Source organism: Accipiter gentilis, chromosome 22 (genome assembly GCF_929443795.1).
Source record: "Accipiter gentilis chromosome 22, bAccGen1.1, whole genome shotgun sequence".
NCBI lineage: Eukaryota > Metazoa > Chordata > Aves > Accipitriformes > Accipitridae > Astur > Astur gentilis.
This window is the reverse complement of record NC_064901.1, coordinates 4,282,480-4,301,897: the sequence shown is the minus strand read 5'-3', so window position 1 is coordinate 4,301,897 and position 19,418 is coordinate 4,282,480. Positions and strand designations below refer to the sequence as shown.

Here is a 19,418-nt window from a genome sequence, read left to right as displayed (position 1 = left end):
AAAGTGGAAAAAAAAAAAATCCCTTTCCTGTGGTAGCACTCTCTTCAGATTATACAGGATAGGGTCTTAAAAGGTTCACATCAATTCAGAGCCAAGGCCCAACCATGTCTGTGCTGCTACAGAAAACAGTGAAATAGGTACCAGCCCCCTGTATGCAGCTGAAAAGGAGCTCACAGTTGAATCCTAGGAATGTAACCTCCTCTTCTTCGGTACTTCATTAATTACATGAGCTACTTCATACCAATCTAGTGTCACCTGAACTTTTCAGGGTCTCCACCTAGCTTCGATTTTTCACACATGGCTATGCTCCCTTGCTGAACTTTTATAAATAACCTATAAAAGCCATACAGTTCCACGTGCTATCTGTAGACTACGAACTGTGGCCCATGAGTCACTGGTACCTCTCCTGGGGGTTGAAAGGTTGGCAACCGCACAGAGGTGAGTTCTAACCTAGAAGGAAGTGCATGTTCAGGGACCTCAGAGGCCATTCCATGTTATTTTGACCCCACTTCAACAGACATTATGGTTCCAAGTTACTCTGATAGCATAATTTATACGCATGCCTTGAAAGTGGCTAATCCCTTGAGTGGTTGTCTGTTCCTAACATCAGGGAAAAGAGGAGAAAATTGCAGGGCTGACACGCCTGGGCTTTGTGAGACACCTTTTTCTAATAAGGTATATTGGTCTTTGGCCATTCTCTAGCCAGAGAAACACCCCCTGAATGTGCACAGTTCCAATGCATTAAGCTGAGTGCAGACCATGACACAACACATGTAGCTCTCCCTGAGAAAGGCAAAGGACAGCCTATTGCTTGTTCCACACACATTAGCTTCCAAGCAAACTCGTACCCCACTTCATGGCAAGTATACCACACAGCTGGTCACCTCCAGGCAGTCATGGAAGAGGATGGAAAGACACACATGATGGACAATCTGCAAGTGTTGGAAAGCCTCCATTGTTAAAGTATACAGTGATTATTTTGCTTCATTTTTGCCAAAAATCAATTTATGGACATTGATTTAATTGTTTATCTTTTAGCATTGCAGTCCTTTCTTTGGACAAAACCTTACACTATTAGGCACAATCTGCTATTTTAAACAAGATTTTACATTGAATTCAGAGCAGAGCAACAGCTTCATTAATTTTTCCATCTGTTCTGTTCAGGCTTGTTGGTTTTCATGTAATATTTAATTTTTGTAAGAACCCAAAATGCAAAAGCTAAACAGAGCTCAAGTCTATTGTGCTTCACAATCTGACAGGGGGATAACATAGTTGTTTGCCTCAGATTTGGTAGAACAGGATAGGCTCCTGGTCACTGTTCATCAACTATAATTTTTAACTGAGGAAAAGAGGAAATATTGGGAAATGCAATTTTCCAAACACGCCACTGTGTGTTGGAGGCAGCCATAAGACCACTCATCAGTGTCATAGTCTCACAGATCAAGCTATGAGGTTCTAGGAATTTGACAGTGTTTGTATTTCTAGGCAAATCCATGTGCCTTTAATCAATTTAACTTCAACTTTTGGTGGAGCTTGTTAAATCTGCGTCTAAAGCTGGTACCTTGTGAGTTATCCCATCCAAGCAGCAGATGACAGTCTAAACTTAACAATCCACTACCTTTTCCCAGGTAAGAGGAAAGCAAATTATTGACAGTTGGTATTAAAAAAAAAACCAACACCAAAACCAACCAAACAAACAAAACAGAAAAGATGAAATAAACAGAGTAGCTAAAAAAAAATCCTCAACTCTCCAAAAAAGGAGATCCTGAAGCTGTAATGTAACATGGATTCAACTACTGTAAAGTATTTCCAAAGGTTCTTAACATACCATCTGTGGCAGTCCCAGACCTGTGAAGTGGGGGGAGGAGACGCCAAGCTAGGGCATTTACCACAGCAGCTCACAGTCAGCAAGAAACCAAACAGCAAAGGCTTGCTGTCTCACCAGTGAAAGAGCAAAGCACTATCAGGACACTCCGACCTTCTTTCCAGCATACTTACATCTCTGTGTGGACAGCAAGGAGTCTGGTTTTGAGGTGCAGCCAGAAAGACTTAGAGCTTTGAGGTTTTTATATGTATAAATATGGAACCATCATCCACATTTTGGTTGATGGCCTCTATTGCTCTGAATAGCTCATTCTGAAATAAGAGCTTAAACACCATTTCTTTTCCTGTATGAAGGGCAGCTCTCACACTTACAAGGTCCAGCAAACTTTTACCTAATCTTTAATATGCTAGCAGTAAGAGCTTTGTGTTGTGGGCTGGTCTAAACACATAGATGGCGTGTGCACATAATAAATGGACAGGACTGTAAGTACAGGACTTAAGGCAATGAAAAGATAAGAAAAATTTAGATGATGCTTGTGTAGCCCATAAAGCCTAGAAAACTGTCCAGAGAAAAAGGCAGCAGGCTAGAAATAAGCACCTTATAGATCAAGCACTATGCAAGGACTGCCAATCACAATGTCCTTTTCTATACGATGTCCAAACACCAGCAACAAGAGTATCCAAGATCATAAACAGCTGTTACATTGCCATGAATCTCCATCTGATTTCATGATCCTGGCAAAACAGTAACTTCAGAGTCACCTACGTTGCTCTCCAAGACAAATGTACTTCCCAGATGGCAATGCTTCAGGCACGTATGTGTCCAGTCAGGAAATTTATATCGAGAATAGATTTTGTTAATTAAATTTAACCTGACTGCTTGCTCCCCTACCTCTGACCGACCATGGATAATTTTCGGTCTTTAACTTCCCAGTCCTTAACAGAACAGCTAGCAATGGCTTTATCCCTTGTCCTGCAGAAGGCTACTTCTTCCAAATCTAAGGCCTTGTGTTTTTCACAAGGAGAGCTGACCAACTCTTCCTCCAATTTCCAATCTGTGTTCAGGCAAGACCAAATATTTAAAGAAATCATTGCAAAGCCTGCTATCATAGTTAAATAGGTCAACCCTTGTGATAAGACGGCTGTGTCTCATAGATATTGCACAGATTGGTAGCATCTCTTCACCAAGAAACCTAGTAATACAGATGCTAGCAAGGACAGCAAATAGCAGCAATTTATCTTTTTTAAACCACTTTCTCCTGTAGCACAACCCTACAACATATTATTTTGATTTTAAAGGTTGATCCATTCTCAGTTGTAACAAACAGCTTACTTCCCCTGGTGTAGCTCACCTGACTGATGTAAATGTGCAAGGCGTATTAGATCAAGCAGATGAATGACATGTTAACGAGTTACCAGGACTGGATGGCCTTCACCCAGGAGTTCTGAAGACAATGAGACATCTAAGGGCGGAGGTGCCAGTGAACGTGTGTAACTATCATTACAGGCAGTCACTGTGCCAGATGACTGGCAGACTGCTGCCCATGTCACTCGTCCACAAAAAGGGCTGTTGAGGGAATCCTATGGATAGACGTGGGCTTTTGGGAAAGAGTCAGCATGCTTCCTATGAAGGAAAATCCTGTCTCACTAACCACTCAGAGTCTTTGGAAGACATGACTAAGTAGGAGGATAAAGGTAATACATCAGACATACTTGAATTTTCAAAAAGTCTTTGACAATGTTAAATACTTGAAGTTACAAAAGAAGCTAATGTTGCCAAGAAATTGGATAAAAGAACCTGTTACAAGGTGAAAGCTGGCTAAAGAGTAGAAAGGAAAACACAAAAAAACCCATCCATTATCATGACTTGGTGATGAATTGATTTATTAGTCAAACGGTATTTAACTGCCAAATAAATTGGACATATTTAGTGTTACGAGAAAAAAATTTTAAGCTGTTTATTAGCTAAAACAAAGCAAAGTTAAGAGGGCTAGTAATTTTTATCTCCTAAACTGCTACTAGTGTAAACAGTTCAGTATCTCTGGAAGTTAAAACAAGGTTGATATGAATTATTACATGAATAAAAGTGGTGAAGTTATTCTAAATTTTATCATTACTACCTTTATTTCCACAGTTCTTTTCAAGCATCAACAGAAACCAGCACAATAAATACAGAAAATGAGAAAAACATGTATTTTATTTGTATTGAGGCAAAAAGAGCTCATGTCATTTAGATCAAAGAAATGGAGAGCAATTGATTTAATCAAGTTTTGAGAATTTACAGAAAACAGAAAAAACCCTCATGCTTATCACACCAGTATATGATTGAATTTCATAAGTCAAAACTCTCTCTCTTCCTTTAGACTTGGCACATTTTTTTATTGCCCACTACCACACTTCAAATCTTTATTTGTCAAAGTGTCATATTACCTATGTAAACATCTGTTTTATGTGTAAACTTCAACAAGTAGATGGGAAAGTCTATTAATTTATCCACCCCCAAAAAATCAAGCATGAACTAAATATCAAATTAATTACATCATATTCTATATAATACTGTTTCAACAAGAACTATAGCCTGTTGAATTCGTAACAAAAAGGATGCAGAAACAAAAAGCAGATGTGCAGTGTCATGCATTAGTGTAATAACATAAGGCAATAATAAAAAAAGGTAAATTTATTTATTTTTTTTTTAAGTATACTCGCCAAGACAAAAATCAAGGCCTCACTCTTAGTTCATTTTGGTAGTGTGGAATTTCTTCTTAGCTGGAGCTAAAAGTGTTAACTTTTGAGCATATCCATCTGTTACTGTGTTTGATAATAGATACTTTTGTCAAAAATACAACATGTGGATTTAACTTTTGTGCAATAACAGACTTTTTACTTTTTCAGTTCAAATTTTTTATATGGAAATAAAGAAAAACTCTGTTCCCAAAGAATCAAGTAGGGTAAGTGGGAAGAAATATTTAAAATTAAATACTCCCAAAATTAACAATACATGAACAATAGTATCTCTGCAGGAAAGAAAAGTTCGGCAGCCTAAGTCAAAAGACTGAGTTAACACTATTTTTATATGCTTTTTGCTGCTTCTTTGTTCACTTCATGCTCAAATTGAGTAAGCAAAACTAGTCATATGGCAGTCTGGAAAGCCCGACATCAGCAAAGATTTCCTTTGTTGTTCAATGTGCCTTTGTAGTGCACAGCAGAATCAACCTCAACCATTTAAAAAGAAAACTGAAATCACATCTCAAAGTTGTTATAAATGATCTCAAAGTAATTATAGTATCACAGTAATCAAAATGACTGTTCTTTTTCCTCTAATCATAACTTAATTTAATCTACTACCTGTCATTTTTACAAACTACAGTTCACATTAAAACATTTGCTGATAACAAAAGCTTTTCTTTGAAAACAACACTGCTTTACATCTAGTCAGGCAGCTTGTGGATATCAGAGCATTCTGTCAAGAGAGACATGGACAAGGGTAAAGGAGAAAACGCTGAAATACGGCTACAGCTTATCTGTGCCTTTAATACACTGCAGAATCTCAGGCAGCACTAGAGACAGCAAGTTTCTTCAGATGATCCATAAATACTTGCAAGCTGACATCATCAGTAAGAATGGGTGCTCCAGACTCCTATAAAATAAAAGGAAACAAGGAGAATTGATTATACTTGTGGTGAAGAAAAAGCATTTTAAGGCACAATACATTCCATTAAATAAACACTTTATAAATTCAGAAAGACCTTAGAAGCGTACCATTGCTGAAATCCTGACAAAAACCAGCAGACTACAAATTTACATAGATTTTCATACATTTACATAAATCCAGGCATAAACCACAACTACACTCTTTTCCATATTAATGCACATAGCAAATGAGCTGCAGTATAGCAAGATATTTACACCAACCATACAAAACTCAGAGTTTTTGACAGCTGCCCAATACTAACTTACAAATTTTTAAAAGTAAATAAAACTTCCATGCCACAGTTCCTGTATCACTCCTCCATCAGTTGGACCAGACAAAGGTGAGAGAAACAGAAACATGCAAGTGATGCAACTAACAAATCAGTATCTGTCAGTGAAGCTCAGATATATCAAAATGGTGAAAAGAGGAAACAAATCCACTAAGGGTCTGATTTGACACTCAGTGAAGGTCAACTAGCTTTCTCAAGGAAAGCCGGGCCAATTCTCTCATACAGCTCTGTGCCACCTCAGAGGAACACCAAAAACAACATCTGAAGGTCATGCCACTGCAAAATCAGATCACAAAAGATTAAAAAAAAAAACAAACAACCTTTTGGGTAGATTTTTGCAATTTACTTATTGACCTCAGGAGTAATTTTCAGAAATCCAAGAAGTTCAAAATGGCCATCTTTCAATTACTATTTTTAAACACCTTACAGTCTAAATAAAACACCAGTTGGCAACTCTACAAATGTTACATAGTAACTCGCAAGTCCTTTGAAACCAATCTGCCATTACTTCCATTTACTGATGTAGGAAGAATTCCTATAAATCTCAACAATTCAACCTTTTCAAAGGTACTAAGCACCCATATTTCCAAATGAAATCAGAGCTGCCTAAACTCCTACAAAATCCTCCAAAACACAGACCTGAAAATCTTAACGGGGGTGCTTAGAACTGGTTGCCTTTTTGAGAACTGGCCAAACCCAGCTCTCAGTTAATGATCAAGGGACAAATCCAGGAGGAGTAAGAGTTCTTAGATCACTACAATACACTTGACACAATACACAGCCACTCTCTCATGGAAGGCCCACTAAATTATCTATCAGCTGATGGTGGCAAGATAAGAATAAAGGATGTTCTACCTCCAAGCCTGCCAAATGCTAAGCCTGAGCTCTCTTATTAAAGAGGCCACAACGGAATTACAAGTAGTTTAATTCTGGGGCAGGATATGATTTGCCACCTTGTGTCTTATGCATAGAAGGACAGCACATCATCCTCTAGTAAATAAACCACCAAAGGAGTAGACAGACCCCTAAGAAAAGAGATCCCTCACGATGACTGCTAATGCTAATCCAGGGGAATTAAAACCAATGCACAGACTCTATTCCTGAAGCTGAACGCCTCATCCAACATGTGCACACAGGCAGCTGCTGTCACCAGTGCTACCGCCAACAGCAGTAGCTTTGCTCTGAAGACTGGGAACCCTTCATTCTAGTAGGTAAGGTAGCAGAGTATTTTATTTGCTGGGGAATATAGTGAAAACCAGCAAGGTCGCAATGTACAAGTCTGAAAAGTACATGAGAATTAGCTTTGATTTTTCAGAGACCACCTTAAGTTTTGTTTTCTGTTCATTCAAAATTTTCATCTAAGGCATACAATGAGAATTTAAATTTAATTAACAATGATTTGATGACAGCTAACTGGGCATTTGGCAAGATTTATGCCATTGACCTCATCTTTCATTTCAAATTGCAAATTCCCCACAGTTACCAAGACAAAAAAGATGATTGGGGAAAAAAAAAAGAGAGCTGAAAATAAAGGCATTCTCAAGTAAATGTCATATTCAATATAATCTGAAAATTTCAACTACTTCTTCGAAGACTAACCAACATAATAGAGCTGTATGAAAAGTTTACCATTATTTTCTGAAAATGTTTTCTATACTGTATAAGGAACCTACCTGCTAAAGTTAAAAAAAATAAATAAATAAAAAATAAATCTTTACTTTCAATATAAAAACCCAAACTAGTCAATTCATCACCTCCTGAAACATGGTTTCAGTGATGTGTGGGTGCCCTCTTCAGGTCAATGTGGACTAACAAATTTTTCTGTAGACTTTCAGTTATGCACAAAATGAAATTACACAAAACAATCCAGGAAGCTCATGAGAAAAACAACAGCAAAACCAATTCAGTTTGAAACTTTCTCCGAAAAGTTACATTTCTCACTTCATAATTTGTACTTGGTTCAACTTTGTTCACAAAAAACCCTGCAAACACAGGAGATTGTGTTGAGCACACACACTGCAATGCCACTGAGGTGATGAACACATCATTTCTTATGTTACCTTACAACTAAATTCTTTCCACCATTAAAAAGGAAAGCTTTTTTTTTTCTAAGATGTATCAGAGAGTCTCACTTGTCCAGCACAAACAATTTTCTTAGAGATCAGTTCAAGAACTGTTTTGTATTTGCATTTACATTTGGAATACTGTTTCATTTGCTTTCTAATTTAAATCAGCAGAAAACACTCTCCTGTACTGTTGGAAATGTCAAAACTTCAAAAATTTCCAGGTAATGTTTAGATAGAAATAAGAACTTTCAAACTACAGGATGTATGTTGTGGAGGAAACATGATGAAGAAAGACACTAAACAGATTGCTGGTTAGGTTATCAATGTTGGACGCAAGAGAGCTGGGTTCAAATCGTGCTGTCCCTGACTCAGTAAAAAGTTTTTAAGTATTTTCACTCTGGATCTCAGTGCTCTTCACTGCCAGAAGCTTCACTAGAACCAATACAACCCTATGAAAACATACCCTGGTAAAACTTACCTAACAAAAATCACTGCCGTAAAATTGCTACAGAGCTCTCTCACTCATGACTTGAACACTGTATGCCCTTTAGCAAAATACTCTAAAAGTCCAGTTAATATGTAGCTACAACTGTCTGATGCCATTACATTTTCATGAGAAAATGCATTAGCATTCACCCATAGCAGTGTTTCTCTTCCCACTCTAAAAGCTGAACGTAGGACACCATGGAACTGGGATGCAATGTTCAAGAATATAAGCTGCTCCAGAAAGTTCAACTTTTGAACTCTTAACATAACTTCCTTCCTGAAGACAAGATTTAAGAAACTCATTCCTGGTCAACTGGGCCACAAAAATTCTGGAAAACATCAGTACACTGGTACTGATGTAGCTGTCGGTTCTTGCTTATAACTAACTTCAAAATATATTTCCCCTATTGCAAAAAGGTCCCTTAGTATTGAGGTGTGGCAAGTGGTCTCACTCCAAGGAATGTGAAGGTTTCTTTCTAAGAAAGACGGCTAGACACAAAAGCAGCCTAACAGAAGCTTATAATAGCAAACCAGATCATTTTTGTCTGAAAAAAATGAGATTCATTTTTCTTAAATTTTGCAATTTTGGTGGCATCAGGCCAAAACTCCATTTCTTTCTCAGTTTCAAAACTTGGCATTATTACTTGTATGTATACAATGTGTCACTTGATTTCTGGAACAGGGAGAAAGAAAATCATGCATACAAGCTTCAACAGCAGATTCATGCTTACCTGTCCCCATGCATACATATTGTTATGAGTCTGAGAGGGATTTACTTTTGAAAGCAGGAAACGAGCCTTTAAAAAACAAAACACAGGCAATAAATTAATCTTCTCAAATAGAAGTTTCTTGTACTCAGAAAAAATTACATGTGTATGAAATGTCACTTCTATTATCTGGAGATAAAAATGAGCACAGATACCTATTTAGAAGAGCAAGTAGCACCTCTATAAAGCAAGCCACTGGATTCTATAGCTCTAATGCAGAACTGCTAACAACATTTCAATGCAGCAGAAAGTAAGTTTTTGTATTTTCCTAAGCACTAGCAAAGCAAATGTGACTATCAGTAAGATAATTAATTAATAAGTTTCAAAAAAATAACACAAAGAATAATTCTGGTATTGGTCCAGAGACCCTGACAAGTACTATCTTTTTTGTCCTACACACCTCACACAAGGAATCCAGGAGTCCAAGTCAGTAAAAATAGTAATAAATAACAGGATTCACAAATTAGGCAAAAAGCTACTGTTAAATATCTGGCTCTGTAAAAGCTTTAAAATTCAAAATGTTCACTTGCCATTTACATATATTTTAGCACAGAAATGCACGTTTACTACCAAAAAAATCTCATGACATTACTAACACACCACTTCCTAGATTATATAATATATACTTCAGCATACCTGGCTTCCTCCATGCTCTGTATCAATGTATCTGGGCATTGGAAATCTGGAATGGAGGATTTCTTGGGCATCGTCTATTGGAGCTTGTAGCAAATGGTGAAAATTTTCATATTCTGGCATATCTTGGTAACCTGATTTACGCCACTGAGCTATGGTCTGGGGATAGTGGGAAGCAAGAAGTTTAGAACTGATTCACCAATCTTTCTTAGAGGATACACTGGGCTTTTCAGAGGAGAACGTGCCATTGCTGGCCTCTTCTATAACTCACTGCTTTCTGCCCTATAGAATACAAGTTAATCTTTAAAAATCAAGATGTGCACCTAACATGCCATTAGATTATTTTTTTTTTAACTCTTACAATTTATGGTCCATCTGCATTTCCTTTTTTGTCATCCTTTGTATGCTAAGTATTTAGTGCATGAGGTCAAGAATACTATTTACAGTTCTCTAATATGCATGTCTATGACACCTAAGAAATAAATATTTATAATGATATTTATCTTTCAAGGCCTGTAGCACAGCCTTCCAATCTTCTAGGAGTGAAGCTGGCTGCTCAAGGTCAGCTCACCAATACAGGCTGTTGTTAGGAAAGACCTGGAGGGACCCTCAGTAGGGGTTCCCCCCTCTTTTGCTTGGCAACTGTTTTAAGTTGAGGCTCTCATTCCTGGCTCCTGCCTGAGCTATACTGCAGCCATGCCTGTACCTGGCCACGTACCCCACTCATCTGAACCCGCATCTGGTGACTTGACTTCCCACCTTGAACTGGGATTGGCCTCATCCCCATTGACTTGTCTGGCGATCTGGACTGGAGGCTGAGCCTGGCTACTGCCCACAAACTGCTTTGCTTGCCTTGCTCAGGTAGTGTGGGGCCAGGTCCTCACTGGTGAGGCCTCTGCCTGCCTTGCAATCACGCTAAGCTCCCTGTTCCCCTTCCCTCAGGGAGCAGCCTGCCCCTGCTGCTTCCTGACAGCATCTTACAAAAATATAGAGAACATTCTTCTACTTAAGAAGTGTTAAAGTTTAGTAACTATTTTAAAAAGGGCAGCTATGAGGACATGATCCTGAACAGTATTTCTCAAGCTGTCAGCTATGAAATGTTTACAGTTGCAAAGTCGTAAAAAGCAGTAGGTTAATTCCTCCAGGGAAGCAGAGCACTAGCAAGTCACAGGCATTTATATTTATATTACCAGGGAATATATCTAATTGCCAGAAGCACTTTCATTCCTCCAGGACAGTGCAGATGAAGGGTGACTATAAAACTTGGTGTTCTGACTCCCTATCCCTAAAGAACTAATTTAGAGGTCTAAAATAAATGAGTGAAAAGCAGGGGGGTACGGGGAATAACACTCTCAAAAGTTGGAAGAATACTGATCTAAAACAATCTGCATATTGAAGCTAATTCATCTTAAACCCATAACAAACAGGACCAAAATATCAAGTAATGTCAGTTAACTTTGTATAGGCATGTTAGGCTACCAAACAACAAACAAGAATTAGGAGTCTGGTATCAGCCATGCAGATGAGAGGTCAAGCACTGGAGTGCGTTAGAACTGGGGCATGACTTCAATAATGTAGCACTACAGAAAAAGAATATTTATGTAGGAAATGACAAATCTTACCTCTCCATGATAAATAAGGATCTGGAAAAAGGTGTCCATAAGGAGAATGCGATCTGGTAAAATGCTGCTGCTATCCAAAAGAACAGGCTAAGATTTAAAAATAAATTAAAAATTACCAGCTGATGCAGAATTGAGCAACCAGATGGCATTACCAGCTTTTTGAATCAGTCACTGAATCTTAGGAACTTTTTCAATCACCTACTAAAGCTCTGTATTTGCTCGTTTTCATGTTATACATCTGCAACCCACACAATCTCATTCTAAAGTTATCCAGCCTGATTCTGAATATATAACTTCATGAAAGTAATAAAAAAAGTATTCAAGAGCTGAAACCTCTTTCATTATTATGCACTTCTGTAGTCTTTTCAAGTACCTCCATATTTACCTATACAATGCCATTAATTTGAATGATATTTCAACATACAGAGATTCAATAATTATTCAAGTATGAGATTTGGGGGTTGTGGGTTGTTTGGGTTTTTTTAGTCTTGTCCTTGCAGCTACTATTACTGTGCATATATATCCACCAATACTGTATATAGTAAATACTCATGATTTATGAAAACTAATGTAGAATTTAAGTTTTTAATTCACCTTTTTAAGGGCAGTGACACTATACTGGCACTATGTGATTTAACTGAATCAGTACAATATGATTGGGGATACCAAAAATATTAACTATTCCAAGAATAATTAAAAAAAAAAGATTATTACTCATTCTACATTGAGGTGTCAGCTCCTGCTTCATCATGCTTCTCTTTTCCATCACTCATGTGACTAATTGTTATTCATACATTGGAGAGTGGTCTTGCACCTGTGAGTAGCTCTTCACAAACCACCTCATTACTTTAAACTCCACTTGTAAAAGTCTTTTATCCCCATTGCACAGTCAAAAAAAAATCCTAACATAAGTTAGAATTCCAACCTGCCAAGATCCTTGCCTACTATGTTTATTTTCACTGTCTTACCATTTCCTCACTCTCTCTTATCTATCAGACTACTTTTGTTGTCTCCCATCTTGCACTTCTTTCACAAGCTTCTTGGAAGATCATCTTTTTATTTTATGTTTATACAGAATGTGCCACGATAAGGTCAGCTGGAAGGTTCTGTACCAAATCCATACATAGTGGTAACCACATTAAACTTAGAAGCTTTGGATGAGGGTATTACAATAAACGGAATTTTGTACATCTCAAAAAAAACCCAATTTTTCTCTCAAACTCTACAGAGAAAGTATATTTTGAAATAAAAACATCTTTGGTGATGTTTACATTCTGGCATCAAAAAAACAAAAGCAAAACTCTTGTAACTCTCAGAAACTAACAAAAAAGATACCATTCCTTAGTTTAAATCATCATCTCTTCACAAAGTGACTTTCACTCTCAAGACTAAGCTATATCAGAATTCTGAGATATGCCTTGTTCATAATATGTTCTATATTAAATGAATATTCTTTCTCATGCAATATACTTTAAAACAACATGTTTTATAACACGTAACAGTGAGGACAACAATCATCTCTCTCAAAACAGCACCTTTTAACCTACTATTATCTTATATACAATGATACCTCTGGAGGTCCATTGAAAGAGTAAGCATAAAGAATCGGCTGAACCATGATAAGCGACTGGGTTAGATCTTGACGCATAAAATGATGACGATAATATGAGCTCTCATCTGGACTGTTGTTAAAAACTTGTAAGAAAGGAGATCTTCTCAAGTGAAACATAAACTGCAAAACAAAAACCATTTGTCTGAACTTTCACAGATAAAAAAGAGAGTTGTACAAGGAGAGAAATGTTTTCCACAAACTACACGAGACCAATGCCACAACAAAATTGAATTCCAAGTCCTTTAACATTTCTAACTTGTATATGTACATTTGCCACTTTTTATATACTCTTGTGAGAGTAAGACAGAATGGATAAACCTACAAAGCAGCTTTGAATTAAGAGAAAAGTTTAATACTACTTCTTCTCCAACACTAACTGATGAATAGTATGATTGAATATTGCCAAACCCTTCATTACTGTAAGTTCTACTGTTCCTATGAGGGAGGCTGCTGTGCTTGAACACACAAGGTATGTTATCGCATGTGAACAGAAAGAAACATAAATCACAGCAAAGTTGAACTTCATTAGTAAAATGGAAAAAGCAAATCCTTACATTGCTGAATCAATCTCTCCACATACTGAATCAATCTCTCCACAACACCTAACACCCTGAGACAGATTGCTAGATAAGTCGAACAGAAATATCACGAAAGTCTATCAAGAGTCCAAAAGCAAGATATCTGGAGCTATTAGAATGGAGGAATTTATCAGAATGGATTATTAGCAAAGAAACTATTCAAAGTTTAATATAGTCAAGCTCAAGTTCGGTTCCCAGATAAGCATTTCTTTTCAGGTCAGTATTATAAATCATACAGGAAAGAAACAAAGCAAAACTGTATCTTTTCTCACGGTTTCTGAATTTGTTCATTAAAACTGCCCTTAAAAAACAATGTGTCATTATCTGAATTACAAACTCAGTTAAGATGAGGATTCCATTATAGGAGAAACAAAAAAATACACACAGTTAGAGGAAGTTTAGCTGTAAGGACAGAGGGCAAAAGGGGACACAGCAGCACAAACAGAAGTGATTTGCCTAATGTCACATGCCAGACAGCGGCTGGGGGCAGGGCGTCTTTCATTCTGGTATCCAGTGTAAAGCCTTATTTTACTCTGTGCTACAGTGCCTCTTCCTTCATTAAGCATTGTCTCTTTATCCCTTAGAGACACACCTTCCTTTACTCACCTGTGGGTAAAGTGAAAAGGTTTCTGAAAATCTGAAAGAGCTTGGATCATCTTTGTGATATTCTCCAAATTTCTGACACTGGAGTAAAAGAAAAATTTATCTAAATTAAGAAATATACTTGCTTGGTCATGCCATTACTGTAAGTTAATTTGTTTTTAATAGACACATGATTTGAGGTGCTTACAGCTTTGCAAGCAAACAGAAACATAGCAAAAACACTGACCTAATTTCTTTTGTTAACAAGCAGCGATTTCCTTACGTATGAGGCTTTAATAGCTTTTTGGTTTTTTTTCCCTAAAATTGCTAAACAGGGTTAGATGATTAAACAGCCCTGGAGAACATGTTTATAATTAAATTATTAATAACTACTCACTTACAAGTAAGAAATAAAAAGGAAGAAGAAGAAAATTGAACTTTTGAAACTAAAGAAATTCCATACAGTTTTCTAGATACTTCGACTTTTTTCTTTTTTTTTGGCTAAATAATTTCATCTACAATATCATTTTAGGCAGCAGAAAGCAGAGAAAGCTTTAATTACTTCTAATCTTATGCTAGAATTTCTCTCAATTTCTGGCAATTACCAACTGCTGAGGACAGAGGAAACATTAATAAATGAACTACAAACATATCTGCTCTTCTTTCAATTTAAAAGAAAATCTTAGTTAATTCTGCATACCCACTTGTCGAAATGAGACATTCAGTTCATTTGGTGTTTTGTTTTATTTTTAAAACAACAATCACTTAACACTAGTCATTTAAGAATTATATGTCTGGAGACAAGAAACCAATCTGAGTCTTTTAATATAGTCCTTTTTACCAGTCGTATAAGTTGTCTGTCCAGCCACCTAAGCACATCAGGCCCCTCTTCCGTCTCCGCCCTATACACTGCCAATCTAGCCATGAGAATTGCAGCAGCTTCCTGGTCAAAAGATGCAGCAATGTTTTGAATCTGCGTCTGTGCATCTGCCCAGCTGCAAAAGAAAAATGCAAGTATGTGCATCACAGTAAAAGGAAAGATGGCCACGCAACCAGTGAAATAAAATACAATGCCACTTATAAAATGGTTATTATATTTAAAAAAATATTAATTATGAAAGGTAAGGTACAGAAAAACACTCTCCGTTAAGCTAATCACACATTCCCACACTAGCAGTTTTCTTGTGCACCTTGCTTGTTCTTTTCAATTTACAAGGGGAACTATTAATCTGTCCTTTTATCAGTCAACCAAGAAGATTTTACTAATACAACTAATATAAGTTAACAAGGTATCCATATCAACAGTAAGGGCAATGGTTTTTTTCATGAACTGAATTTTCCATTGAATTAACTAATCAATAATCACCTTCAGCTGAAAGGAAATATCACTGGACATTGCAAAATGGCTGCATAATATTAAATATCACTTTCTAAAATTGTGAAGTAAACTGAATCAAGGAAGCTGCAAGTAAAGGTTATACACAGAAGAACATGTATTTACACCCCCATGAACTATAGCTAGCCCTCTCAAGTTATGAAGTGATCTTTGCCATTCCCTAAGTCTGACCATCTCCTCAGTTTAGGCCATAGAATTTCACTCAAAGCTGCTTCTTCATCTAAAATCACTTGGGTTACTTCAGAGCACTCCCATAACATTATTATACAGCTACTGCAACCTTTCAGAGGAGAAACAGCCCACAAGACAAGAGAGGCAACTGTCTCAAAGGTATGATCATGCCTTCACCACCTGTGGCACTGCATATCCCAGAACAATAGACTGGTTAATCTATAGATTAAAAGGCAAATATATATCCTGCTTTTTGAAAAATGATTCCTCACAAGTAAAACATACTTTCTGGCAACTGTGGTCACTCTGATACGTCTCTGTCCACTGGAATGCTGGTACTGAGTCACAAACTGGATTGCACCACGTCCTCCTTGAGGAATGGGAGCGTTGTGCTAAGTACAAGAGGAAAAAAAATAAACGGAGGGGAATCTCAAGATTTTACAGCATCATTCAAAAATGTATAAATGAATTACTAGAAAATTATAAAAATTTTCACAATAGGCAGCTCAAGTTACATAAATGCGTTGTCTGGTGCTTTTATTATGTTGAGTACCTTTACTAAACATGGCTAGTAAACTTGGAGACTGTTAAAGGACATTAGGTGCAGTTGCTGCCTCCACCAGATATCCTTAGAGCAAGCAATGCTCTCTCCTTCCACATACCCTCACAGAGACAATACTTTCAAAGGGGCTGTGTTACAATTGGTGATTTCATTAGATTCTATCTGAACACCATGTGTTCAACCGGGCAACAAAACTACTCTAAAATGTTGATTAATGAATCCCAGAGTGCCATCGAAACGTAAAGATTGGAACCCAGGTGTAAAATGAAATTTCAAAACTCTGGTCAGTAGAAACACAGGTTTATATGCTGCTAACAAGGTAGGTCATTCCAAAAGAGAAGGAACAGCAGAAATCAACTATTACATGCCACGACCAGACCAGTTTTAGAGCTACTAACAAAATGAGACCAAAATAAACATGCAAAAAGTAAAATGAAAAATGGCTAAGTTCAAGTTTTCAAACCTTTGCATAGGTTATAAAGTATGTAATATAGTGTACTAAATATATAGAAAGTACAGTCAGCTCATATAGTTCCTGAGCTTCAAATATTTGGAAGAAGGGAAAGTACTAAAAGAAAGTACCACATTTGCTTGTCATGTTTTTATCCTCTTTCCTAGTACCCCCTCAAGGAGACAGGAAACCAGGGTATATGCCCCTGACATATTTCAATGAAGCCAATCTTTACTTGCAAATACTGAGCAATTAAAGTATAAATTAAAGTGTAGCATTACGGAGTAATTACCTTGTAACTAAAATATCAGAGAAATACTGAAAAGCACTTTTAAATATACAGATTACATTTTTTCATATACTGCAACTGAAATACATTTTAATAAGTAACACTCTGAAAAGAAAAATTGGACTTAGATTATGAACTCTATCAAAAATTTGTAGAGTTCTTCCATTCTCATTATCATATTCAAGAAGATTAGCTTATCATTAAGCTGCAAGTGTCCATCTCTAAAGTTTGACAACACAAAATGGCAACATTGTTTGTATCCCTGCTACTGTACTTAAGGGAACCACACAAAAACATAGGCTTCAGCAGTCACATAAAATAAAATTACTGTGTTTAGTAGACAAGTAGAAAATATTTATTACCTGGTTGACCACCTCAAAGTACAGTGCAAGTGTTGTAGTAGGATTGAGTCCACAAATCTTCCACTGACAAGTACCTCCTGTTCCAATCTCCTGTATAAAGATTTTTATAATACTTCTACAAACCAGACATATTACCTTGGCTGCAAAGTACAACATCCGCCCACTATAGGTAACTGTTTACGACTACTCTGTCACACAAGTTTTCTCCCTGCTCACTCTGTCAGCTTCTCAAACACTCTTGCAAAACAACTACAGCATTTGATGCAGGAATAATAAAAAAAAAAGGAGATAGTTGCAAAAGATTAAAACATTAGAAAGACAAGGGCATTAGAAAAATGGAAAAAGCAAGTCAGAAACAGGAAAAAGTACTAGACTTTGCTTAAACAGTCCCAAGAGAAGAGGTAAGAAGCACATTTAAGTGGAATGACTCTTCTAAGGCACACCAGTAAAACTTCAAGCAGATAGCTTACATAATCTCTAGTACGTAGTTACACAGTCTCTAGTAACTAACAAAGTAACCGTATACATAGTGATGTATTTCAAGTGATAATTCCTTTTTGTCATCCAAACAACATAAATACCCAGCAAAACCAAATAAAATAATCAGTCATCCATAATGGACCCAGTAAACTGAAACAAAACATTGAAGAAAAATTATAGTGGCAGTGCCGTCACTGTGTTTGTATTCACTGTTAAAAGCATTATGGATAGAATAATTGTCCAGTTACCACTTTAAATGAGCAGCATGCATCTACATTTTATTTATGTTTTACCTCAAAAATTTTAATTCAGATAATTTCAACAAAAAGGTTTTTGGAATAGAAATTAATCATTATATAAATGCAAGGCAACAGACATGAATTCACAATTAAATTTTCTATTACCTCCTATGATTTAGATATATAGCTTAAATACGAAGATGTACATTTAATTGTTTTTTGGCTTTTTAACTTTTATTGTAATACATGCAGTCTGTATGCACCAGACCACTAAGAAAAAAACCCCAATGCTTATTATATTGAAATTTTTAGTTCACAAAGATGCAATTATAAATACAAGGAAAATTTAGGCAGGAAAAATGCTTGATTAAAGCAGGCCATTTCTAAGCATTTTCATACTGGAAAGTGCTCTATTATGCAAATTGTTAGGAACAAAAGTGAGACTTCTCAAATGTAAGACATTTTGGTTACTTGCAGGAGCTGTTTTTGATTAGCAATCAAATGCAAAATTAAGCTGTAATAATATTATTCAATAAGAAAATAAGTGACTATTTAAGTCTGATGTAAATTTAAAGGAGTTACTTCAGGAGCCTGTAATAGTTACATATTCTAATCAATTAATTAAACGTGCATTTGGTGAAACAGCTACAAAAATGGAAAGACAGGGTCAAGATAAAGGGGATGTTTCCATGGTCTTGTGTCCTCCTGTTCTCTCAGTCTTTCTAAACAAAGTACTTTTATGGTTCTCTTTGGATAAAAGGACATAGCTCTGATTTTAACAATAAAGCATGCTAACTCAATTTCTACTTGGTTTCTGCTATGCCTGCATGTAACTTCTTAGTAATAACTTTAAAGCAACCACTCAGTGGACAAATCTAAGTAACAAGGGATCTGCAAGGTCTAATACAACTTGAATCTAATCTAGCAGTGAACAGGAGCTTATCCAAAAAACAGCCCTTGCATGTATTTAATTTAAAATTGGTAAAAAGTGAACACTATTTGTTCCATTTATGGAAAAGTTTCAGCCTCTCTTCAGATTCAGAAATCCTAAATCATATTTTTCCCTCGATAGGGTATTACCTTCATTTTCAGCAAAGTTTACTTACATTTTCTGAGACACAAGGTCCTTTAGAGTTGAGAGAGACACAGGGTCCAATTGCTCCAGAAATCTTTACTTCTCTTGAAGTCTTCATATTTAGAAGAAAAACATACATTAATATGCCACACTAAGAAGAATTCAGTCTTATTTTATCATTAGTTAATGAAAACCTCAATGAATATCAGTCTTGATACCATTAGGAAAGGTTATACATATAAT

General features: G+C 36.5%; 1 protein-coding gene across 4 annotated transcripts in view; it reads right to left on the bottom strand.

The window, feature by feature from the left end:
- Positions 1-4,003: 4,003 nt before the first annotated feature.
- Positions 4,004-19,418, bottom strand: part of SEC23A (SEC23 homolog A, COPII coat complex component) — a 30,277-nt gene continuing 14,862 nt past the window's right edge. For all 4 annotated transcript variants that reach the window (XM_049826013.1, XM_049826015.1, XM_049826016.1 and 1 more), the window contains exons 11-20: positions 19,207-19,287; positions 17,382-17,471; positions 16,003-16,109; positions 14,992-15,145; positions 14,175-14,252; positions 12,949-13,110; positions 11,379-11,465; positions 9,760-9,915; positions 9,088-9,153; positions 4,004-5,461 (exon numbers count right to left, since the gene is read on the bottom strand). In XM_049826013.1, the coding sequence (XP_049681970.1) occupies positions 5,372-5,461; positions 9,088-9,153; positions 9,760-9,915; positions 11,379-11,465; positions 12,949-13,110; positions 14,175-14,252; positions 14,992-15,145; positions 16,003-16,109; positions 17,382-17,471; positions 19,207-19,287 (1,071 nt within the window). In that variant the 3' untranslated portion in view covers positions 4,004-5,371. The remainder of the gene's footprint in view (positions 5,462-9,087; positions 9,154-9,759; positions 9,916-11,378; positions 11,466-12,948; positions 13,111-14,174; positions 14,253-14,991; positions 15,146-16,002; positions 16,110-17,381; positions 17,472-19,206; positions 19,288-19,418) is intronic.